Source organism: Gigantopelta aegis, chromosome 15 (assembly GCF_016097555.1).
Source record: "Gigantopelta aegis isolate Gae_Host chromosome 15, Gae_host_genome, whole genome shotgun sequence".
Lineage (NCBI taxonomy): Eukaryota > Metazoa > Mollusca > Gastropoda > Neomphalida > Peltospiridae > Gigantopelta > Gigantopelta aegis.
In genome coordinates, this window is record NC_054713.1 from 16090928 (window position 1) to 16117940 (window position 27013).

A 27013-nucleotide genomic window follows, 5' to 3' on the forward strand; every position below is an offset into this window, starting at 1 on the left:
AAGCAGGGTCCGTATCACGTGCAGGTACACAGCGTCGTCGCAGACTACCTTGACCATCCGGTGTATGGTGTGGCTATCCATTTCCGGGATGAGTATCGCCTGTCTGTAGACGTCCTGACGGCGCTGTGTGACCACAAGTCCTGGCTCTCCTTCCAACCTAATGCTGTGAAGTTCAAAATGCGTGTCGTCGGGCAGCTTGGTCCATGCCACGTTGAGGAACTTCCCTCTCAGCTTCTTCGGATCAACAGTGTCCCCCTGCAGAAGTTTCCGGTACTGTGGCTAGCTCTTATCCACGGCTAAGTGCCAGTCTCCTGCCGGTTCTGCTGGGGGGGGGGGGGGGGGGGGTTAGACGGATGTGCGGCGGTGCCTTGTCGGGCTGGTGGGTCGGCGAAGTAGCCTTCCTCTTGCCTGCAGCAGCAACAACAGGCGACTCAACGGGGGCGGTCGATAAATTTGACCGCCGCGCCGGAGACGCAATCCTCGGAGTAGAAGTCGGTGGCTCCCTCCTCTTCCTCTGGTACATCGCTGTATCCAGGACCGAGTAGGTCGGTTCCGGGGACTCCTGGGCCTTAGGCTCTGTCGTCCTCTTCTGAGTGGTCGGCGGGGGCGGCGACGCAGAAGGGACCGCCACTGGCGGTTGAGCCGCCAGCTTTTCTCCCCCCCTGTACCGGCCCTGGCGCGCGTTTCCTCTTCCTCCTTCCTCCTCTTGTTTGCCAGACCGCGTCACCGTACACCAAAGTCACGGTTGCCCGTGAACCGGTGTACGTGACGCGATACTCGATCAACATTCCATAGAACTGCATAATATAACTGCATTCCTAGCTATGACTTCGCTGCGAGTAGACGTCGCCAAAGTTGCTCTGCAATTACACCCCCCCCCCCTTCACCTGGGGGGGGGGGTAATTGCAGAGCAACTTTGCGACGTCTACTCGCAGCGAAGTCATAGCTAGGAATGTAGGGAAGTATTTACGCACTTTCCGTTCCGCCCTTACATCTGTTACTCATCATTGCCGACAAAATGTAACGCGGATTATTAAAAACACATTTACCCCATAGCCAAACACTCTTTAAATAAAACAAATAAGAATCTCCATATATTTACTTGTTGTTGGAAGATTTATTTTATTAATAATGATGCAAGTACTTCCATCGGGGTTTAGCGTGTACGGCAGGTTATACATTTGTGGTCTGTGTATTCATTTGTTGCACTATTTCGGTTGAGAAACGGTCGAAACATGGCGGCACCAGTTTTGAATACCAGCTATATATACTCTTCAAAAAAAGAAACGCAAAAGGGTACAAATGGGTTATAACTCCGATTTTATGTTTCCTACCGGTTCATGCTTTGTGAATATAAGGTCATTGCATGTCCCAAACACATTCCTACGGTTACATTCGATAAAACGCAGCTACTGTGCAATAAAGTTCCAAAATGTGAATATTCGTAAAAACGCAGCCACGTGCAAACCATGTCACCACTGCACGTGCGTTGTCTGCACGTGCAACATGAACACCGACAGTATAAAAGTGCAGGGTGTTCGCTTGCCTGGCCTCTGTATCTGGCCGACAGTTGACAATCCAGGACATGCCACGTCTCAGTGAACCGCAGAGAAACAATGCCATCGGCCGACTAGACGCAGGCGAATCCAGAACGGCCGTTGCCAGGGCATTCCATGTGTCCCCAAGCACCATCTCCAGACTGTGGGACCGTTACCAGCAACATGGATCAACACGTGACCTCCCTAGATCCGGTCGACCACGGGTCACTACCCCCGGGCAGGACCGCTACATCCGGGTACGCCACCTTCGGGAACGATTGACTACTGCCACCTCCACAGCCGCAGCAATACCAGGTTTGAGCAGGATATCCGACCAGACCGTACGGAACCGCCTACGTGAGGTAGGAATTCGTGCCAGACGTCCAGTTCGAGGTGTCATCTTAACACCACAACACCGTCGACTCTGACTGCAGTGGTGCCAGATTCATCGACAATGGCCTCAACTGCGATGGAGACAGGTGTGGTCAGTGACGAGTCCCGATTTCTGCTCCGACGTCATGATGGAAGATGTCGCGTGTATAGGCGTCGTGGTGAACGTTATGCGGCAAACTGCGTGCAGGAAGTGGACAGATTCGGCGGGGGTAGTGTCATGGTGTGGGCAGCCATCTCACACACTGGCAGAACTGACCTGGTCCACGTGCAGGGCAACCTGAATGCACAGGGCTACATTGACCAGATCCTCCGGCCACACATCGTTCCAGTTATGGCCAACGCCAACGCAGTGTTCCAACATGACAACGCCAGGCCTCACACAACACGTCTCACAACGGCTTTCCTACAGAACAACAACATTAATGTCCTTCCTTGGCAATCGATATCACCGGATTTGAACCCAATTGAGCATCTATGGGACGAGTTGGACCGACGCCTCCGACAGCGACAACCACAGCCCCAGACCCTGCCCGAGCTGGCAGCAGCCTTGCAGGCCGAGTGGGCCACCATCCCCCGGGACGTCATCCGTACTCTGGTTGCTTCAATGGGCAGGCGGTGCCAGGCAGTTGTCAACACACGCGGAGGCCACACCCGGTATTGACTCCAGATGACCTTGACCTTGGTGGTGTGTCCTATCACTTACTCACAATGGACTAGAGTGAATTGTGAACAATCCTGCAACATTTGGTAATTATCGGACTCACCATTCAATAATTAAATCAATTCTCCAAATGTTACGACAATGTGGTTTTGCGTTTCTTCTTTTGAAGAGTATATATATATAGATATAGGGTATGTAACAATATACGGACGTCTCTCTCATTCTAGTGATGACTGCCAATGATACAAGAGCTAAAACTAGGAGCTGTATTTGCACTAAGGAATAAGGTAAGGATTTTTTTTTTTGTATTAGGAAATCTTTTGTGTCGGACAATATTCACCCAAACCCTTTAGCCGATACTCATTAGAATTGTGTTGATAATTTATGTGTATATTTCTGTTAGCATTTTTTTTATACAGCGTAAATTAACTTAGCCATCCTTATTTCTCCGCTCAAACTAAAAAACTTAGAAAGTACTATAATCCCTCTAACGTGATAAAATGGCAGACAAAACCCAAATCAGTGAAACCGCCCTCAGCAGCGCCCTAGATATCGAAATCCATGTACAGACTCAGGACGACAAAGATCTAGCAACTTCCCCAAAACCCCCAACGCCACCCCCACCCCCACCTAGTAAACCCACCACGACCAAGAAAGCCAGGAGAAACAACAAGATAGACAACGACCTAAACCCTGAGATCGAATTCGTTAGCCTAAACCCCCACTTAAAAACAAAAGACCTAGCCAGGGTACTGCCACGAGCACAGACCAGTTGCCTGCCCTGTTGAATTACATGAATGTTTTTATTAAAAATATAAAATATGGTTAAAATACTGATAAAAAATAGGGAAAACATTAAATGAGCGAGCATGCTGGTAACCTACACTAAATTATTATTTTTTTTTTTTATTATTATTATTATTTTTTAAATATATAAACGGATTAAAAAGAACAAACTGTATATACTGTGCAGTTTCCGGAAAGGGGAGGGGATTACTGCCAGATAAGCCCCCCCCCCCCCCCCCCTTAAAAACCGAGCAACAACCGTACATCCAATCATACAACATATATACAAATACACAACACAAACAAATACAACATAAATCTACAAATAATTGTGTATTCAGGTATCTCCGTCCGGCCCCGCCAAATAAATGGGGGGCCGGGCGGAGGCACACCACCCAATATGAATAAAAATGTATGTGCCCCACCTCCCCCCCCCCACTAAATTGGGGGGGGGGGAGGCCATGGGCACATATATTTAATGTAATTATATACAATATTTAAAAAGCTTATATTATAAAAAAAAAAAAATAGACTAGTAGCCAAGGTAATTAGCGTAAAGATATCAGGTCGTGACCCGACTGTGACCCTAGAAAAACAACAACAACACAGCGAGGATTACCCCAAGGCTAAAATTAATATGTAAAATAATTAATTATTTGTTTACTTTAATTTCACTATCACTATTAATTATTATTATTTATTCATCCAAATTTATAGTAGCAATGAAGGCCGACCATAAATAGCCGACACAAGAGGATAGTACACAACTATGCGGCATATGGCTTGGGCCCTACCGCCCCCCCCCCCCCCCCCCCCGGGATAATACACAAAGTGGGGCACGTCGGGCCCAAGTAAGTCGGCCAACATCACCAACAGTGATCAATAAATTAAGTATTTAGATATTAACATTTGTCTCCACCACATAGGCCATTAATAACCTATCTATCGTTAATTTATACTGTTTATTTGGATTTAATAAATGTTTAGGAGTAAAAGCAATATTATTATTATTAAAAAAAAGTGTTTTAATTTAATTCTATTATTGGTGTATTTATTACAGAAGAATAAATAGTGATTTATGTCTTCTATAAAATTGCAATGGGTGCAATTAGGGCTATTAATTTTTTTCATTTTAAATTTAATTTGATTTAAAGCAACTGAAACACCCATGCGAAGTTTGGCAATTATTTTAGTAGATTTAATGCTAAATGATATGGGGCCCTGTGAGGAGACAATAGGCTTAACATCTGCGTGCCATGCTCTCGTCCTATGGTTCCAGTCAATTTGCCAAAGGTGGTCAATGCATGGCACTATAATTGAATTAATTTCACTGTAATTATATTTAATGTTGATTTTAATTTCATCATCCAATACGGCTTTTTTTTGCACACTGATCAGCCATTTCGTTACCATGGATACCCACATGAGCCGGTACCCACTCAAAGACGACCTTCACCCCCATTTGAATAATTTTATTATAAAAGCCAATACTATTTTTGACAATTTCAGGCCTAACACTGTGGGAACCATCTATAGCATTAAGGGAACTTAAGCTGTCAGATAGTATAATAAATTTATTTTGGTCGTCCATTTTATTATGATTGTTTAATATCCACACCAGGGCATATTGTATGGCCAATAGCTCCGTGGTGTAGACTGAAACAGTGTCAGTCAGTCTGGCTCTATAATAGCTATATCCATTTAATTCTTTGACGGCAAAGGCCATACCCGTCCTACCAGTTATGGGGTTTTTGGAGCCGTCTGTATAAATTTGTAAAAAAAAATTATATCTTTCCCCCATAATGATTCTAAAAAGCGTATTTTTAAACACTGGTAGGTCTATTTGCGCTAATTCATTTTTAATAAAAAGATTTACCTTAGGGGGTATGAGAACCCATGGGGCTTTGAATCTAGCGCTACAATCACGTATAGGTAGATTCGCCACCCCAAAATCATTAGCAAAACGTAGTAAATAAGAATAAATGGATATATTTGAGTCCCGGACTGACTGAGTATAAAGGGAAACAAGTTTATTAATTGGATTATTTCTAACCAAATTTTTTGTTTTGAATAAATGTTTGAGCCCCTGCTTAATTCTTCTAAGGGTCAGCGGTAGCACTCCGAGTTCAGCTAAGACACTATCATGGGGCGTGTAAACAGAAGCTCTAATGATGGTACATAGTGCCCTGTTGTACACGCTCTCAAGTTTCTTAAGCTGGGTGTCACTGGCACAACCAAAGGCCTGCGCACCATATTGAAGTCTTGAGACTATGAATGCCTCAAAAATCATAAGCAGAGTTTTCCTATCATTGCCCCATGGGACTGCTGACAATGTTTTTAATAAATTAATATAGTATTTACAGATGCCAACTACATTGGCTATATGCTCCGCAAAGGTGAGACGCTGGTCAAAGGTCACTTCCAAAAAGCGGACCGATTTGACTTGGGTTATTTCTTTATTGTCATAACATAAATCTAATTTTGGCATTGGCTGTCCAATTCTGCCCCAAAAAGATATAGAACAGGTTTTAGATTAGGAAATGGTTACCCCCCTGTGACCAATTTTGTAAAACATTTAAATCCGACCGGAGGTCTGTTTTGACAAGATCAAATGCATTCCCTACCCTCCAGTCCGATACTTAATTGAGAACTTGTAGATACATTGTCAGCGAGTGATTTAGCCAAATCATTAATACAAATGCCAAATAGAGTCGGAGCAATCACTGACCCCTGGGGGATGCCATTTTCCAGTTCCAAACAGGGTGAAGAGTAACCTTTATACTTTACCGTAAAACTTCTATTATTTATGAACCTATCAATAAAATTAAACATTAATACACCCATTTTTATAATTTTTTGGCAACAATCCATGTCTCCAGACCATGTCGTATGCCTTTTCAATGTCCACAAAGACACCGGCCACGTTGTGTTTCCTCCTAAAGGCATTTTTAACCTAGTCTGCAAACGAACAAGATGGTCAGTGGTGGAGTGGGTTTTTTCTGAACCCACTCTGAAACTCAGTAAATAAATTATTGAGTTCCAAGAAGAGGGAAAGGCGAATGTTAACCATGTATTCCATGATCTTGCAGACACTGGACGTTAACGAAATAGGGCGGTAGTTTTTAGGATAAGTAAGGTTCTTCCCCCTCTTAGAGAGAGCAAACACTTCTGCGTGCTTCCAATTGAGGGGGAGGTAACCCTGTTTCCAGATAAGATTAAATAACTCCAAGAAAAGTTCCAAGTATTTTAGTGGGGATATGTTAAAAAAATAAATAGCTAAATTTATCCGGCCCTGGAGCTGAGCCTTTACGATGCTGAAAGGCCTTGAACATTTCTTGGAGTGTAAATGGAATGTCATATTCGTTACCGCTTTCACGGAATTTGGAATTCAGAGGAATTTTATTATACTGTTCTTTGTGTACTTTACGTTTTGAAATTTTTTTGAGAAATTAGAGGATGCCGAATTTTGTTTAAATGTTGGTCCCAGAATATTTACTTTAGCTTGATTTGTTATATATGTCTTACTATTTTTTAAAATATTAGAAAAACTGCCCGGTTTCACCTGAATTCTCTTGATCTTGGACCAGACCTCCCTCCCAGTCATGCTTTCGCCAATGGAGCTGACACATTTTTCCCATGAGGCTTTTTTTTCTTTAGCTATTGTATAAATAAATTTGTATTTAACATTTTAAAATTTATTAATATTTTCTTCAGTCCTATCTTTTTTTAGTTTATTTCTTAATTTGTTTCTTTCTTTTTTAAGTAAATTTAACTCATCGGTCCACCAAGGGACCGAATTAATTCTGCCTTTATTACCTCTTACTGGTATAGTTTTAGCTGCGATATCAATTATTGTTTTAACTAATTTATCATTAAAAATATCAATATTAGTATTTCTAATCTGCTCAGGATGATATCGGCACACATACTCTCAAAACGGGCCAGTCGGCTTTATTAAAGTTCCAATTATGTTTTTGTTTATTGGGCTCTTCCCAAAGACAGTTTTTATTGTAGACAGTTTTAACAGGGAGGTGGTCACTACCAAATTCATTAAGCACCTCCCACTCACACTTAGCTGCCACGCCCCTTGACATAAGGGTGACGTCCAGACACGACCAAGTGTGATGGGAATCGGAAAAACCCCATTTAAACAGAGCAAATCATTACTATCCATTACATTTTCAAGTGTTTGGCCTGGAACATTGGTAACATTAGAACCCCAAATAATGGCTTTGATATGCTCCGGGCATTCTTTCGAATGAGTGCAATGAGGGCCCCGACAATTCGCACAAAAGATTTCTCTTGTGCACGGACTGTCCGGGTACCTCTTGTGGTGGCTAGCCCCACACCGGAAGCATGTGGGATATTCCCTGGTCGACCTGCACCTCTTGACCTCTTGACCCCACCTCTGACACTTTGCACATTTGATGGGTTTTTCTAAATAGTTGTGCATATGAAAACCTATGCCGCTGATCAAAATAACATCCACTTCCGTGGGGCGGGACAGGAGGATATTAATATAACCGTTATGCCAAACAGTGGTATTAGCTATCTGTAAGTCACTGTTTGCTTGTCTGGCCCTAATCAAAATATCAATCCCCTTTGCACCCGCTAGACTGGTTTTGGCTATGCAACGCAAACTAAGATTGGGGGGGGGGGGGCGCAGCCCACTGTCTGCCAGTTGCCCCTCCCCCTCTATTAATTGCCTGAAAGGGGGGCCTGAGTTGAATTAGAGGAGGGGACAGACTGCATTGGAGCAGCACTGCCCCCTTCTCTAGCTGGTGTCACTTGTTTATGAAAAGGGGCGGTACCCTCCTGGACCCGCCCCGGATTGGATGGTAGAGGGGGGAACTGTTCAAAGTCCATCTCAACCTCTGAGCCAATTAGAGGGAGACATTCCCAGTCTGGAGCTCCACGCGGTAAGACGTGTTTGTTTCGCTTATGCACACTGCACGTGCTTTCGTGTGCTCGACTTGGGGGTCCTTCATTTCGTTGTTTTTGTCAGCGAAATGAGGTTTTCTACTGGGATGTATGCGGCCATTGGAACCGATTGAACGCTGGAAGGCTTCTCGTTTCGACAGCCTGCACCACCAGGTTGGATTCTTTTTTAGCGAGATTCCTTGCCTCCACGTCATTTCTCCGTCTGACTTGTCGACTTGTTTTTTTTTCGTGACTCATATACCGGCCATTCTGCAGAACGCCACGGTTGTTCGCGTTTAGTCTCTACATATCCTAGCCTGTCCTCGCAGCACTGGAAGATTGACCGCCCCACTCTAAGAAGAAATAGGAAGCGGGGTCGGCCCCTACTACTCTTTTTCTAGACTTTACCTCGCTTTATAGTGATACCATCTCGTATCCTCCGGAGTCGAGCCCGTCCGCACCACTATACCAACCCATGACGACTGGACTATACCCTAGTCTGATACTCTCTCTCGTTCAGACGGATCCGGCTTATCAAGATCTGTATTTCAGCACAGCACTACACCTTCAACATCTATCGACAGTCAATCTAGGGGTTTTCTTGACGGGATGCAATCCATGTCGTCCCTTTAAGCTGTGCACCCAAACGGCCGTAACGAGGCCACTCGCGTGGACATATCGATCGGACTTTAAACTTTTAGATCTGCGTTCAAAATTTGATTCGATATTACTTCTTTTTTAAAAATATTATTAAATAGTCCGATCCTCTCTTCTTTCTCTTATTTAATTTTGGACAGTCCTTCTAAAATGCTCCAAATTATATAAATATTCGGCCGAGCAGTCAATTCTTTTTTATTTTTGGCTTGTAACCCTTTTCTCTTTTTTATGTATTCTATTTACTTTTTTAAAAATTCTGCCCATTTTCAACCCCCCCCCCCCCCCCCCCCCCCCCCTCCAGACGGGTGGTTTATTGCATGGCAGCTATGGAATGCTGTTAAAAACAGCAGTCCATAGGCCGTGGGATCAAGACTTCCAAACTGAACCCTCCTCGACCCTACAATGTAATTTTTTGTTACTGCTTTAATTTTTTTGATACGGATTGGGAGTGGGGACTGTTCCCTTAGTGCCTGTGCTGGATTCTAGGTCAGATTCAGAAGCTGTGAGTGTGTAGTAGTCTTCATGCTGACGTTGGTACTTACCTCTTTGAGGCTGTCTCTGGCTCTTTTCAGATGTGGGGGTGGGGGTGGGGGGGGGGGGAGGGGGGGATCTGGGAGTATTTAATTCAGACTTACCATCAGACAGGGTGGGGGACTCCGACCGGGGAGTACCTCCCCCTGTCTGACTCAAATCAATTTTAGTTCTCTTGTGTTAAGAATGTGGTGTGACGAGGATGGAGGAGTTAAGCCCCCCCCCCCCCCCCCAGCCTCGTCACTAGATTCAGGGTCAAAACTATCTCTTTCCAGTGCAATGTACAGACCCCCCGAGGTGTCAGACGGCAGTTCAGAGATACCGCTGACATCAAGGGAAAGGTCTGACTTGGAGATTCGATTGGAAATATGTTGCGACACGCACTTGTACATAAACGTATGCAGGAAAAGTAAAGTAAAGTTTGTTTTATTTAACGACGCCACTAGAGCACATTGATTTTTTTTATCTTATCATCGGCTACTGGACATATGGTTATTCTGACACTCTTTTTTAGAGAAATTCCGCTGTCGCCACATAGGCTACTCTTTTACGACAGGCAGCAAGATATCTTTTATTTGCGCTTCCCACAGGCAGGATAGCACAAACCATGGCCTTTGTTGAACCAGTTATGGATCACTGGTCGGTGCAAGTTGTTTACATCTACCCATTGAGCCTTGCGGAGCACTCACTCAGGGTTTGGAGTCGGTATCTGGATTAAAAATCCCATGCCTCGACTGAGATCCGAACCCAGTACCTACCAGCCTGTAGACCGATGTCCTAACCACGACGCCACCGAGGCCGGTTCGTATGCAGGAATGCACCGCCACATGTTGCGCATGTTGAGATTAGTTCCGTTGTTTTGTTTTGTAAATGATTTAACAAACGAATAGCCTGCTATAGTAAATTTCATTTTAACATATTTTCGTGCTTATATCCAATTAAGGTTTAAGCACGCTGTCCTGGGCTATCTGGGCATTTCTGTCCAGGTCAGTGGGTTAGTTGTTAGTAAGGGAGAAGAGGGTGTAGAGTTCTTACACCTGCCTATTGAGTCGCTAAAACTCGCTCAGGGTGTGACTACGAACACTATACCGGACTGCGAACCCTATAGCCTACCTACCAGCCTTGTGTCTCTGGTTACCATATTATAACAACATGTACAAATATGAAATATAACCTCAAATGCACTTTTAAGACACTCGTGTGTGTTCGCTATGAACGGAGATTGTCAAAAGTATATGCTCGATTTGTCGGCTGTGCCCCCATTGCTCGGCAAAGCACAACGACAACCTGTTGTTAGTTTCAGTTAACACGTGCGTTTGCCGATTTCAAATTGTAGTGTTCGTCTCAAAAAATTTAAATGAGAAATCTTGCGCTGTACGAAGAACGTTCGTTCGAGGATACGGTACTAGAGTCTTTCGTTAAAACCGGTTTGATCTTGACAATGTATTATCGAAAATCGTACCTTCCTTTTTCAGAATTAATATTTTATAAAGTGTTAGTAGAACTTTTAAAACTACGTTCCCTGGAATATGTTTATTATTTAAGCATATAGAACAGAAAATCCAATTACGTTTGGTGCATATATGACGCCGCACTCCGCATTGGTTTCACTACGCTGGCTTATCCAGGTCAAAAACAAAGCCAGTATGTTGAAAGTGGGACACTTTTGACGGACTCGTACCGATCTCGGTTTTCATTGGCTTATCATAAGTATAGAATTCCCCAACAAGAGATCACGTGAGATTTCGCAATTTTTGAACAAATTTAACTGTCTTGATTGAGGGGTCGTCTCATATCTCCAAAACATATTTATATCCATAGAGGTATGGTTCAACGCCTTTCCAGGGGTCGGTGAGTGGGGGATTTGCCTTGAAATGTTGACAGTGTCCAGCTGTTGGCATACGCGTTACATGTAAGGGGGTGTTACTAATTACGTAACGCTCTAGGGGTAGAGGAAGAGGGTACTGTGTTCGATTTACGTAAAATTTTTCAAGACTATATGTTATTTTTATTCATTAGTTAGACCTGAAAAGGTGTTTTTTGGAAATGCGCGGTCAGTCTAGGATCGATCCCTATCGGCGGGTATACAAAAAGACCATGGTATAAGATATCCTGTCTGTGGGATGGTACATATAAACTATCCCTTGCGAAAAAAAAAAAAATGTTGCGGGTTTCCAAGGCGCGTGTGCAGGGATTTCAGCGGGGTTGGGGTTATAGTCTGTGTTGAGCGAAGTTTATATGGGGCCATGCTCCCCCCCCCCCCCCCCAAAAAAAATAAAATAAAAATACATTTCAATTTTTTTAAAGCTTGGACAAGTAAGGGTTTCGACCTCCAATACCCTTCCCCTGCACATGCACCCGATTCCTCTCTAAGATTATATGTCAAAATTACCAAATGTTACCGAGACTGGTACTGCAGTAAAGACTCATATAGACTGGATGGGCCCCGTGCCTGCTTTCCGACTGTTAAAAAAAGTTTTGTTTAACGACACCACTAGAGGACAGATTAATTAATCATCGGCTATTGGATGCCAAACATTTCGTAAGTCTGACACGTAGTCATCGGAGGAAACCCGCTACATTTTTCCTAATGCAGCAAGGGATCTTTTATGTGCACCATCACACAAACAGGATAGCACATACCACGGCCTTTGATAAACCAGTCGTGGTCCAACTGTTTGGTCTTATGCGACCGCGGCTTGCGCTTTTGGCATATACACCATATACGATTATTTCATTGCTTCTGGCCACGTGCGTTTTGCAGACGCGTGTGTCGTACGCATCCAGTCTACAACAGGCACTGATTTTCGTCGATTATTTCTTACATACTAAACTGACAGGTAAATATTTTGTAAATACCTATTTAATGGTACTCTACCTAATTTAGCATTTACTTGTTTGGGCTCTCATTGATGTACAAGGTGGTGTTTACTCTTGAAATTAAAAGAAAGATGTCAGTAAACAGGTGATTTGTGCACTTTATTGGAACAGACTATAACAAATTTTGATCAACATGTCAATTTCATTGCTGCTGTAATATGTGAGGGATCGTTTCTGATGACGGTTTACCCCTATCCCTCTCCAAAAACAAAATATGTGTAAACAGTTATAAGTAACTTTTGAGTAAAACTGCCAAGAACCATTCTGTTCTATTATACCGGTATTAAAGGTGCTATCTCAAAGTTGCATAATGACAGCTATTGCAAATATATATATTTTTTTTTAATTTTACTTTAACAGTTAAAGACTACACCTTTAAATATATGCCCATAAATGATTACAGGAAATAAATTATCTACTAGTAAAATATACATTTTTATTGAAGAATCTTTATCACAAACAGATGCTCACATATAACTATGATTTAGCACCTTTAAGTGGTTGCAGGATTGTGTACATTTCTAAGGTACTTATATTGAATTTATATTCACTAAATATGCTGGTCATAATTAATAATTTATGCTGCAATTCAGTATAATCAGTTGACTTGCAGTTTTAAATTAAAAGTTTGTTTGAGGGTAAATGAAATTGACACATATCATCAAAATGTGTTATAGTCTGTTCCAGTAAGAGGTCACAAATCCCCTGTTAACTGACATCTTTATTTTAATTTCAACACCACCTTGTTAATCAATGTGAGCCCAAACAAGTAAATGCTAAATTAGGTAGAGTATCATTAAATAGATATTTATAAATATTTACTTGTCAGTTAAATATGAAAGAAATAATTGACGAAAATCATTTTTATTCTATTTCCGACACTACTCTATAAGTTCTCATGCAAACTAATGAATTTCAAAAACAAATTTCACCCCGACCGCACGCACGCGCCGCATCCTGTATATATACTCAACCAAAAAAAGTATAGCAGTATTGCATTTTTGATCATAATGTATACATTTTGCAATTTTGAAAGAAATGCAAGTATTCACTGTGTTTAATCCAGCATACTGTTTGATTGTCAATCTTTTTTGTCTGGAAAGTTTTCCACTTCCTGTCTTTGCTCGTGCACAGTCTGAAAATGTCGTGTGTATCTAATGTGAAACGAAAGAAAATTGTGTGAAAATTGCCATGGAACTCCGTCCATCAATGTCCGAAAACCAACGCTATTAGGCCATTGGTAGACTTGCTGCTGGTGAAAGTGTTAGGAACGTTGCTCGTCACTTTAATGTCCACCCGACGACAATACTGCGTCTACGGTATCGTTTGCAACAAACTGGAGCTGTAAAAGACAGACGTCGCTCCGGTCGGCCACGTGCAACAACGCAAAGAGAGGACCGGTATTTAGTGACGTCATCACGCCGCCGTAGATTCCAAGGTGCTCCCAAGTTGCCGGCCGACTTACGACTGGCAACTGGCACAATGGTTCACCCTCAAACCGTTCGTAATCGACTCCATGACGCTGGTTTAATAGCTCGTCGCCCTGTAGTAGGGGTTCCATTAACAGGACGTCATGTCGCAGAACGCTTGAGGTGGGCCAGGATTCATCAGCAGTGGCGTCTTAGACAGTGGAACGAAGTCTTGTTCACAGATGAATCCCGATTCTGTCTAGAGTTTGCTGATGGTAGACTAAGAGCATGGCGTCGGCGAGGCGAACATTACAACGCTGCAAACATCGTTGAGCGTGACATATACGGCAGAGGCAGCATGATGGTCTGGGCGGGAATTCATTCCAACGGCAAAACTGACCTGGTTACTGTTAATGGAACATTAACTGCACAACGATATTGTGACGAAATTATTACACCTGTTGTCTTGCCATTTATGCAACGCAGCCCTACGTTCACATTTCAGCAAGACAATGCCCGCCCTCATTCCGCCCGCATAACTAACGAACTTTTGCAGAGAAATCACATTCAAGTCTTAGACTGGCCAGCCAGATCCCCCGACCTTTCCCCCATTGAACACATGTGGGACATCTTGGGTCGACGATTACGAGAACATCACCCACAACTGAACACTCTTCGTGACCTTGAACTGGCGTTACGTCAAGAATTGAACCAAATTGCTGCAGTACAAGTTCATAGGCTTACGTCCAGCATGAGACGTAGTTGTACAGCCGTTATTCGCCAAAATGGTCGGCATACAAGATATTGACATTTGTGACAAAATCACATTTTTGTACCCTCCTGTTTAACAATGAAGTATCCGTCAATAAACATCTGTTCATAAACGTAAATTTACTTCCAGACTTTTCAAATAATCCATTTTACTTAATTAACTTAATTTGACTAGTTTTAGACAACTAATATAAAGTTTGAAGACGATTTACTGGGAACTGCAATACTTTTTTGGTTGAGTATATATATGAGCCTTTAGAATTTGGGTTAGTCAATTTGTAAATATCGGTAGTATATTATCTAAACCGAGGTGCGGCGTCGTATGTTGTTTCCTTACCTCCAAGGTAACCCGAGAGAGAGAGAGAGAGAGAGAGAGAGAGAGAGAGAGAGAGAGAGAGAGAGAGAGAGAGAGAGAGAGAGAGAGAGAGAGAGAGAGAGAGAGAGAGAGAGAGAGAGAGAGAGAGGAGGGCGGACGGACAGACAGACAGATCGACAGGCAGAGTGAGTACTCTCAGTATGTACCTTTTTATTTTTTTTTTGGTTTTTCTTTTTTTCCCCTACTCTATATACATAAAGACAAAAGATTAAATATTTACCTCGTGCCCCCCCCCCCCCCCCCCCGGAACTAAAGGAGATAGAGAGAGAGAGAGAGAGAGAGAGAGAGAGAGAGAGAGAGAGAGAGAGAGAGAGAGAGAGAGAGATGATCTGTTCTGTTTGACATTATTAAAATATCCCATACTTTTCAGCTTTATCTGCGTGTTTCTCTAACGTGTGTTTTTCTCTCCTGTTTTTACAGCTTCTGTTACTTTCTGAAATGGTTCTTTGGCAAGTCTACGTTTTTCCTTTTCTGGTTTTGTTTGATTGGCTGACGTTGACAGAATGCGCCAAAGCCGTGGTGGACCTCACGCACGGGCAGGACGTGTCTACAGTCTACTGGCCCGGCAACGTGGATTTCAACTTCACTATCACCACGCGAGAACAGACACAATATTACTGGTACATATTTATTGTTATACTGAACAGTTCCCCTCCCCCAGTCTGATTAAAATCAAATCATCTGGCTTATCTGACTTATACGACGAGACAGCGTGCTTAATCCTTAACTGAATATAAGGACGAAAACAAATTTCAGTGAGAAATATAGAATATCAGGTTACCACATTTTGATATCGTGGTTATTTGGCGAGGTTTAGATAACGGGGTAACAGGCGAGCTTCAGTGAGTCTGTTACACCGTTATCGAACCGAGTCAAATAACCACGATATCAACACGTAGTAACCTGATATTGTTTTTATCATGGAACCCCTTTGAAGTTTTTTTTTTTTAAATATGTTTCAGTCAAAAGCGGTATACAAATTATTAGTTTTATCGTGTATAAACTACTTCCGGAAGTCGGACAATAGTAGGTATCCAAAAACATCTTGCGAATGTAAAGTAAAGTTTGTTTTATTTAACGACGCCACTAGACCACGTTGATTGTGTTCCCAATGTAAACATTCTCTGCAGGAAGCTACTTGCGTTTTTGTTTCAAAATGTTAATTAAAAACGCTAGTTTCGAATCGGAGCGAATGATGAAGAATTCAAATATAAGAGGTCATTTTATGTTACAGGAAGTGTAAATGTTATATTTATTTATGCAGCTCAACAATTATTGCTGTAAATGGATGTGTGAAAAATGAGAAAACGATCTACCTGAAAACTGAGCAAACATTCGTCATGCGCACAACTTGTTTCCTAGTGACATGATAACACTTCCAATTATCAGGTAGGGGTTATCAGGTCAATAGGAAACTGGAAGGAAGGAAATGTTTTATTTAACGATGCACTCAACACATTTTGTTTACTGTTATATGGAGTCAGACATATGGTTAACGACAACCCAGATATTGAGAGAGGAAACCCGCTGTCGCCACTTCATGGGATACTCTTTTCGATTAGCAGCAAGGGATATTTTATATGCATCATCACACAGACAGGACAGTACATACCTCAGCCTTTGTTACACCATTTGTGGAGCACTGGCTGTAACGAGAAATAGCCCAATGGGTCCACTGACAGGGATCGATCCCAGACCGACCGCGCATCAAGCGAACGCTTTACCACTGGGCTACGTCCCGCCCCCATAGGAAGCATGGTTGCATGATAAATAGTATGTACTGCGTTCAGTGGAGACGAACGCTACATAAGGCTTCGTTTTGATGCTTAATGTTAAATAATACGAAAACAGACCAACGCAGATAAAGTATATTTTGATATTTGCAGGTGTGAATATTTACAACAAAGGTAAAATCTAGTTTTTAATCACAGACACATACGTATCTTATGTTGTAGCAACGGCAAGAGACAATTTATGTTTACAGGTACGAAGTTAAAGTGATACAAGGGTGGAATATATAATATACAGGTATGAATTTAAAATATGACACAGGTGAACTCTATGTCGAGGTATGAATTTTAAGTACATCACAGGTTGAATCTATTTACAGGTATGAATCTAACTGTTTTGGCACGAGTTGAATTCATTTACAAATTGAATCTATTTCCAGGTTGAATCTATTTTCAAGTATGAATCTAACTGGTTCGGCACGGGTTAAATTTATTTACAGGCTGAATCTATTTATAAGTATGAATCTTAACTGGTTTGGCATGGGTTGAATTGATTTGCATATCGAATCTATTTACAGGTATGATTCTAACTGGTTCGGCACGGGTTGAATTTATTTACCGGTTGAATCTATTTATAGGTATGAATCTAACTGGTTAAATCTATTTACAGGTATGAATCTAATTGGTTTGGTACGGCGGAACACGGCGGTACTCATTTAGATTCCCCGTGTCATTTCCAAAAGGGAAAATGGAGGACGCACCAAATTCCACCGTCTCGTTTGATTGGTCCAGGAATAGTCATCAACGTGACGTCACAAGCTGCCAACAACGCGGATTACAAACTTAGCATTTCTGACCTAGAATCGTGGGAGGAAATGCACGGGCGGATTCCAGAGGGTGCGATCGTCTTGATGCATTCCGACTGGGGAGTCCGCTACCCGAACCGCTCCTTGGTCTTCAACACCAACGAACCCGAGAAACCATCGACGTTTCACTTTCCGGGATTTCACGAAGACGCCGCCAGTTGGTTGGTCACTCGGAGACGTGTGAGTATCGTCGGGGTGGACACGCCGTCTGTCGACCACGGCCAGTCGATTGAGTTCCTCGTGCACCAGGTGTTGGGACAACACAACGTCCCAGACCTGGAGAATGTAGCCAATCTTCGACAGCTCCCCGCCAAAGGTTTCACGGTCTTCGTCGGCGTCATCAAACTGGTGGGAGGAAGCGGCGGACCTGCGCGTATCTTGGCCGTTGTGGACGACGACTCGGAACCCAGTCGAGGATACGTCTGTCTCGGCGTTCCCGCACTTCTGATTGCAGAGTTGCTTTTCCACATTGTTCACCACAACCTGTTTTGATTCTTGAAGCTCCTACATTATGCAGTGGTCGCTATGAATAAACTGTAAACTTTAGACTACGTAAATAATCAGTACCAAGTGTAACCAGCCAATGTTTCGCAAATGCTAGGCTCAGACTGTCAACTGTTAAGACGAAGTTGGTAAACTCGAAGGTTGTACGTTGCAATTTCCACAACCCCTTTGACTTGCGCTCAATGTCCTAATTCAGCAAACTCTTCCAACTTTGCGATCTCGCAGTGCAATGCTAAATGACTTGCAAAGAGGATGCTTTGATGTCTAGCAGAGCCTAAGAGGGCTTTGTGAATTATGCCCCTGTTTAACAACTAATACGACGAGAATTGAGTTGTACGAACGCTCAGACTAGCAACTGCATGAGAGCAGAAAGTTGATCATACCTAATTTTGTTCTGCAGATTTTATATTTTTAATTTAACGTTTTGACAAAATAAAAGACTATTATCATTACTGTATGATTTTCTTAACCCTAGCCCCAAACTTAACCCATTTTCTTTCGGTAGGACGCCTCCCATAACCCGTTGAATATGGTTGCTTTCAATTCCATAGCGCCATACCCCAAAAAATTATTTCCGGCAGAAACACTGGCTGGGAGTTGGTAGTATGAGGCTGGGGGTGTGTGGGGGCGAGACGTAGCCCAGTGATAAAACGCTCGCTTGATGCACGGTCGGTTTAGGATCGATCCCCGTCGGTGGCACCATTGCTTATTACTTTGTTTATTGAGCAATTGTGTTCATAACGTAATTATTAAATGAAATGATATTTATTTTGTAAAGGTAGATCTCTGATTGGCTGTTATGACGTCATGTGGTACTTCTCAGAGGTCTGACGTCAATGGGCAATTGCATTACATGCCTGAACCCTAGTGGATAGAGGCATGTAAAACATGGTCTGAAGATTGAAGGCAATTGCAAATCCAAACTTGTACGTAGCTCCCTACCTTTCACATTAGAACGACCATCAAAATTGCGCCAAATTCCCTTCATTAAAATGCACACCATTTCTCTTTGGCTTAATCCTACGGGACATTCCAAATTATATAGCACCATACCACCTCCCGCCTGTTATCAACTACGGTTGGACTGCTGGTGCTCCCTTGCACCTGCTAGTGCAGGCGGTCCCTCCTTCACCTCAAAACCTTTCCTGTCCTGGACGGAGGAACCGGCCGAGGCCGGTTCTTGTGCCCAAGACAAGCGTGCGCTACAACAGCTTGCTCTGAATGTTCACGTTAACCCCTTTGGTATTGGTATTGGCAATTGCAGGGGTTGTATAAGCACGAAAATAAGTTGAAATGAAATGAAATGCTCTCTCGCTCGTACGCGGTCTGACAATCAAAGATTAAAAAACATGTCCCCTTGTCCAACTTTCCAACTTTATTACATAACATACATACATTTAAATTGACACTGGAATAATTTTAACTTTTATTTTTTAAAGTAAATTTTATTAACTTACCATTTCTATTTAATTAACTTGTTTTATGAAAGTAATATTTATAAGCAAGTGCAAGCTGAAGGTATGTTTACATTTATTGGAGATACAGTCCTCATTTGTTTAATATAACTGGAGCCGAAAGGAAGAGATCTATCTATATGTTGGAAACTTACCTGTGAACATTAACTTTATTTTCATTTACACATAACTTTTAAATAAATTTATAATTCTGGAAACTCCAACACTTCGGCTTTGTTGTCTGTGGATGTTATGTATATTCTCCTGACATTGTTGATATCCTTGGGACGTGGCCACAACAATAGGTTTCCGTTTCCCGACTTGGCAACACGCCACCATTTGACGTGTCGTTACTTGTTGCAGCAGCTTCATATAGTCCGGTTTAAAAAATAGTTCCTCATATAAAAAAATACTAACAAATCTTGATATGCTTTTTGAAATTGTATTGAACAGTAATTAATGATTGTGTGTAACCTTAATACCTATTTGTATATCAAATTATAAAACATTTTCAGAATGGCTTCGAGTTAAAATCAGCCTTCGAAATTCGAATAGGTTGCTTTTTTTTTTCTTCTTTTTTTTTTATCCTACTGCCCCCTTTTGTTTCTCTCCTTTGAATTCCATCTAATTTCTTCCCGATCTTGCAACTCCTCTTATCTTTCAACTTCTTTCGCTGTCCTCCTCCACATCCAGTCCTTGTCTCTCCAACTGCGACAGGTGCTTGTTTCTTGTGGCTATCTGTGCCACACACCTGCCATTCCCCATCAGCTTTTAGCTGTGGGCTTAGTCTGACCACTTCGGGGAGTGTTCAGTAGTTACTTCTTGCATTGTTAAGAGGCACTTGTAACCACCTACTATGCACCCCTACTACCAGCGGTCGTTAGTTAGTGCCGTGGGTCAGACCAGCTTTATTAGCGGCAGAGGACGAGGGTGCCAGGTGGGTGCAGAAAAATACACAAAGACTGCACCCGTGGAAGATGTTGAGACAGGTAGAAGAGCTCAGAAGACAGAGTCGGAGGAAAGTGACAGAAAGGTTAAAATAATGAGAATGATAGACAGAGGGTGATAGATGAGAAAGATGAATGAATGTGTGAGCCAGCTTTGACGGGATTTGAACCACTGTCGTCAGCATGTCCTAATTCAGCAAACTCTTCCAACTTTGCGATCTCGCAGTGCAATGCTAAATGACTTGCAAAGAGGATGCTTTGATGTCTAGCAGAGCCTAAGAGGGCTTTGTGAATTATGCCCCTGTTTAACAACTAATACGACGAGAATTGAGTTGTACGAACGCTCAGACTAGCAACTGCATGAGAGCAGAAAGTTGATCATACCTAATTTTGTTCTGCAGATTTTATATTTTTAATTTAACGTTTTGACAAAATAAAAGACTATTATCATTACTGTATGATTTTCTTAACCCTAGCCCCAAACTTAACCCATTTTCTTTCGGTAGGACGCCTCCCATAACCCGTTGAATATGGTTGCTTTCAATTCCATAGCGCCATACCCCAAAAAATTATTTCCGGCAGAAACACTGGCTGGGAGTTGGTAGTATGAGGCTGGGGGTGTGTGGGGGCGAGACGTAGCCCAGTGATAAAACGCTCGCTTGATGCACGGTCGGTTTAGGATCGATCCCCGTCGGTGGCACCATTGCTTATTACTTTGTTTATTGAGCAATTGTGTTCATAACGTAATTATTAAATGAAATGATATTTATTTTGTAAAGGTAGATCTCTGATTGGCTGTTATGACGTCATGTGGTACTTCTCAGAGGTCTGACGTCAATGGGCAATTGCATTACATGCCTGAACCCTAGTGGATAGAGGCATGTAAAACATGGTCTGAAGATTGAAGGCAATTGCAAATCCAAACTTGTACGTAGCTCCCTACCTTTCACATTAGAACGACCATCAAAATTGCGCCAAATTCCCTTCATTAAAATGCACACCATTTCTCTTTGGCTTAATCCTACGGGACATTCCAAATTATATAGCACCATACCACCTCCCGCCTGTTATCAACTACGGTTGGACTGCTGGTGCTCCCTTGCACCTGCTAGTGCAGGCGGTCCCTCCTTCACCTCAAAACCTTTCCTGTCCTGGACGGAGGAACCGGCCGAGGCCGGTTCTTGTGCCCAAGACAAGCGTGCGCTACAACAGCTTGCTCTGAATGTTCACGTTAACCCCCTTTGGTATTGGTATTGGCAATTGCAGGGGTTGTATAAGCACGAAAATAAGTTGAAATGAAATGAAATGCTCTCTCGCTCGTACGCGGTCTGACAATCAAAGATTAAAAAAACATGTCCCCTTGTCCAACTTTCCAACTTTATTACATAACATACATACATTTAAATTGACACTGGAATAATTTTAACTTTTATTTTTTAAAGTAAATTTTATTAACTTACCATTTCTATTTAATTAACTTGTTTTATGAAAGTAATATTTATAAGCAAGTGCAAGCTGAAGGTATGTTTACATTTATTGGAGATACAGTCCTCATTTGTTTAATATAACTGGAGCCGAAAGGAAGAGATCTATCTATATGTTGGAAACTTACCTGTGAACATTAACTTTATTTTCATTTACACATAACTTTTAAATAAATTTATAATTCTGGAAACTCCAACACTTCGGCTTTGTTGTCTGTGGATGTTATGTATATTCTCCTGACATTGTTGATATCCTTGGGACGTGGCCACAACAATAGGTTTCCGTTTCCCGACTTGGCAACACGCCACCATTTGACGTGTCGTTACTTGTTGCAGCAGCTTCATATAGTCCGGTTTAAAAAATAGTTCCTCATATAAAAAAATACTAACAAATCTTGATATGCTTTTTGAAATTGTATTGAACAGTAATTAATGATTGTGTGTAACCTTAATACCTATTTGTATATCAAATTATAAAACATTTTCAGAATGGCTTCGAGTTAAAATCAGCCTTCGAAATTCGAATAGGTTGCTTTTTTTTTTTTTCTTCTTTTTTTTTTTATTATCCTACTGCCCCCTTTTGTTTCTCTCCTTTGAATTCCATCTAATTTCTTCCCGATCTTGCAACTCCTCTTATCTTTCAACTTCTTTCGCTGTCCTCCTCCACATCCAGTCCTTGTCTCTCCAACTGCGACAGGTGCTTGTTTCTTGTGGCTATCTGTGCCACACACCTGCCATTCCCCATCAGCTTTTAGCTGTGGGCTTAGTCTGACCACTTCGGGGAGTGTTCAGTAGTTACTTCTTGCATTGTTAAGAGGCACTTGTAACCACCTACTATGCACCCCTACTACCAGCGGTCGTTAGTTAGTGCCGTGGGTCAGACCAGCTTTATTAGCGGCAGAGGACGAGGGTGCCAGGTGGGTGCAGAAAAATACACAAAGACTGCACCCGTGGAAGATGTTGAGACAGGTAGAAGAGCTCAGAAGACAGAGTCGGAGGAAAGTGACAGAAAGGTTAAAATAATGAGAATGATAGACAGAGGGTGATAGATGAGAAAGATGAATGAATGTGTGAGCCAGCTTTGACGGGATTTGAACCACTGTCGTCAGCTTGATTGCCAGCAGCTTACCCACTAGACCACGGATGCTATTAATTAAAATGTACTCTGACATAAAAAAATAAATAAAATAATAATAATAATAATAATAATAATAATAATAATTGAAAACTGGTGCCATCAAGGTATAAAGGCATTTCTTCACATCCAGAAAACGACCATAATCCTGTAATTTTTAACATCCGTAATTTTTCAGCATAAATACAATTTTGGAAAAATAAACTATTCAAAGTCCAACCCACACCCGCGAAATTGGAAGCAGCATACCAATGGAGTAGATAAAACTGACAAACTTAACATTTTAAATACAATGTATTATTAAAAAATATTTTGCGAAACCAGGTCTCGAAATTCACGACGGCAATCAGCAGTGCTGTCGCAAAACGCTGTTTCAACATTGATCGGCAACGGCATTTTTATAATTATCTGGTGTTTACTCTGTTATTATCTCTCTATCAATTGCCGTCGCAAGATGGCCTGAATTTCGAAGGCTGATTTTAACTCGAAGCCATTCTGAAAATGTTTCGTTCCAGCCAGTGCACGACGACTGGTATATCAAAGGCCGTGGCATGTGCTATCCTGTCCTTAACCATATGTCTGATGCCATATAACCGTAAATAAAAACAAACGACTGGTATATCAAAGGCCGTGGCATGTGCTATCCTGTTCTTAACCATATGTCTGACGCCATATAACCGTAAATAAAAACAAACAAACAAACGTTAATTTGACAAGGACCAACTAGACACGACGAAGTGGCGAGACGCCTGATGCGCGGTCGGTCTAGGATCGATCCCCGTCGGTGGGCCCATTCGGCTATTTCTCGTTCCATCCAGTGCACCACAACTGTTATATCAAAGGCCGTGGTATGTGCTATCCTGATTGTGAGATGATGCATATAAAAGACCCCTTGTTACTAATAGAAATGTAGCGGGTTACCTCTCTCGTCATGACTGTATAAAATGACCATATGTTTGACATTCAATAGTCGATGATTAATAAATCAATGTGCTCTAGTGCTGTCGTTAAACAAAACAAACTTTCTTCTTTTTTTTCCGGACACGACGTTTACGCAGGGTTTTTTTTTTTTTTTTTTTTTTTTTTTTTTTTTTTTTTTTTAATACATATTTATTGTCCCAGATCATATAGCAGTGTCGGGTTTACGTTTACGCAGGGTTGATCACCCCCGTACCTTCAACATTTAGTCTTTGGCTAATAAAATATTCCTTAAAATAATCCCATTTGAATAATTTATCTGACACTTAGCTAACCCAAAATTAATTTCATTTGGTTGACCGTGAAGCGCATAAACCAGTCTAGCCGACGTTTTTCTGCTCGGTCTGGCTGAACTTGGCCCAGACCCGTGCTTATAAACTTCATCTGTAATGACGTCACACGCATACAATTTGTATGATGTTGCCATGACTTTAGTGTCTCACTGCTTTGTTATTACTATTGTGTACATTCCACCTTTGTTGGCGGTCCATTTTGTCTAGTGAAATTGTATGTTTTGACTTGCATCTTATATGAGTCACTTTGCATTAATGCAAAACATTAAATAAATTTATATAAATAACTGGAAAAGACAAATATATATATATATATATATATATATATATACATATACATATACATATACATATACATATACATATACATATACATATACATATATATATATATATATATATGTATATATATATATATAGTCATTTATTAGTAGTTGGACTATCACATAGTGAAAATATATACCATTAAAAGCACATATTTTTATTAAATATTTATATATTATACTGTGTGTGTGTGTGTGTGTGTGTGTGTGTGTGTGTGTGTGCGCGCGCGCGCTCGCATAAATTAGAACAAAGCTAAAAATGTGTTTTTCATGGGACAAAGAAATAGATATTATCAGACACTAATAATACAAATATTGTTTTTTTTATGTATAATACATGTATCAAAATGTAACTGAAACTTAGTTTTTGAAAAATACATGGGTTACACCCAACAGCCTCTGCTACATCACCCCACCCCTACATCTCCCCCCTCTGCTGTAAATGCATATAAACACCAATAATGCCAATTGTTTTTAATAATAACATGTATAATACATGTATCAAAATGTAACTGAAACTTAGTTTTTGAAAAATGCATGGGTTACACCGAACAGCCTCTGCTACACCACCCCACCCCTACATCTCCCCCCTCTGCTGTAAATGCATATAAACACCAATAATGCCAAAACAAATTAATAATAACATGTATAATACATGTATCAAAATGTAACTGAAACTTAGTTTTTGAAAAATACATGGGTTACACCCAACAGCCTCTGCTACATCACCCCACCCCTACATCTCCCCCCTCTGCTGTAAATGCATATAAACACCAATAATGCCAATTTTTTTTAATAATAACATGTATAATACATGTATCAAAATGTAACTGAAACTTAGTTTTTGAAAAATGCATGGGTTACACCGAACAGCCTCTGCTACACCACCCCACCCCTACATCTCCCCCCTCTGCTGTAAATGCATATAAACACCAATAATGCCAAAACAAATTAATAATAACATGTATAATACATGTATCAAAATGTAACTGAAACTTAGTTTTTAAAAAATACATGCAAAGTGACTCATGTAAGATGCAAGTCAAAACATACAATTTCACTAGAAAAAATGGACCGCCAATAAAGGTGGAATGTACACAATAATAATATCAATCTTTAGAACAGACTATAGGATAATATTCAGCCATTAAAAAAAATAAAATAGAGTCACTTTGAACGTCAGAAGGATTAAAAGCTTGGAAATTTACTAATCTTAACATTGTCAGGTATGTAAAAAAACGAGCATGTTGGAGGAACATAATTATATTTGCCGACAACAGGTGTTTGGATTTTTACGAACGTTCGATATTAGTGTCAGAATCCGTCCTGTAAAATTTCCAGTGCTGATTTATTTACTCGCCGTCGAAATTCAAACGACGCCAGTAGAAGTTTTGAATCTCAATCGAGATTAGGGAACCGGCAGAACACGATCGCGTGTGCAGTAAACATTTTATCACAGGTCAGTTTTACGACGAAATATATTTTTGTCTTTTACATTGATGTGTTTTATTATCTCAGTTGTTTGTAAATAACGTCAGTTTTTTTCTGAGGTAAGATTTAAGATTAAAAAATATTTTTGAAAGAAAAACCTATTTTTGTGTGCGATGTAGAAAACTGTGGGCTCAGAAATAAATACCTTGTAGGCCTACGCTTGTAGTAGTAACTTGATGTTTGTTGAGTTTAATGCAACACTGAGTAAAATGTATTTTGAAATGGCTCACAAGATAAATTATATAAAATATCTGTGGGTAGGGGAAGGGGGGGGGGGGGCCTTATTTGTAGTGGGCAAGTTGATGGAGTCGTCAAGTAATAAAGGAGATTTTGTTAATGCAGTGCAATACGAGATTCCCTCCAAACAATTATAAAACTGACATACCAATTTAATAATTACTGTACCTGTAGATGATGGTGATCATCCGGATTATGTGCCAAGCATTTTCATCTTTTTGCCGGTTCGAGAGAGCACACCTAATAAAGTTAGCAGATACCATAGAGTAAAACAACGTAGAGAGGTGTTACAAACTCTAGATAAGGAAATACAACAGGAACAGAATAGAAATGATGTTGCTAACATTCTTATAGACCTAACCCATAACATATGTAACAACATTTACAGATACAGGTGACATGTATTTCATACTTAAACTTATTTTAAACTTGGCTAGCAAGCTTTCTTTTTATTTCAGGAAAAACAAACAAATCACTTTCTTTTTTTTAAATATATTTCATTATCAGAAAATGAATGGTTTTGAGATCAGCCAATTTGCTAAGGTCTCTCCCAGCATTTTGGAAAAATACAACAATATAATCAACATGGCATGACTATACAAAAACAAACTAACTTTTATAGAACAATTACTTTCCCCAAATGTTTGCT

The 27013-nt window shown here is 41.1% G+C and overlaps 1 protein-coding gene across 1 annotated transcript; it reads left to right on the plus strand.

Moving 5' to 3' along the window:
* The first annotated feature begins 2766 nt into the window (after positions 1 to 2766).
* LOC121389620 (isatin hydrolase-like) lies at positions 2767 to 18474 on the plus strand. Its single transcript, XM_041521261.1, has 3 exons — positions 2767 to 2879; positions 15343 to 15542; positions 17323 to 18474. Exons 1-3 carry the CDS (start codon positions 2832 to 2834, stop codon positions 18008 to 18010), a joined length of 936 nt encoding a protein of 311 aa, XP_041377195.1. The 5' UTR covers positions 2767 to 2831; the 3' UTR covers positions 18011 to 18474.
* Positions 18475 to 27013: the final 8539 nt, after the last annotated feature.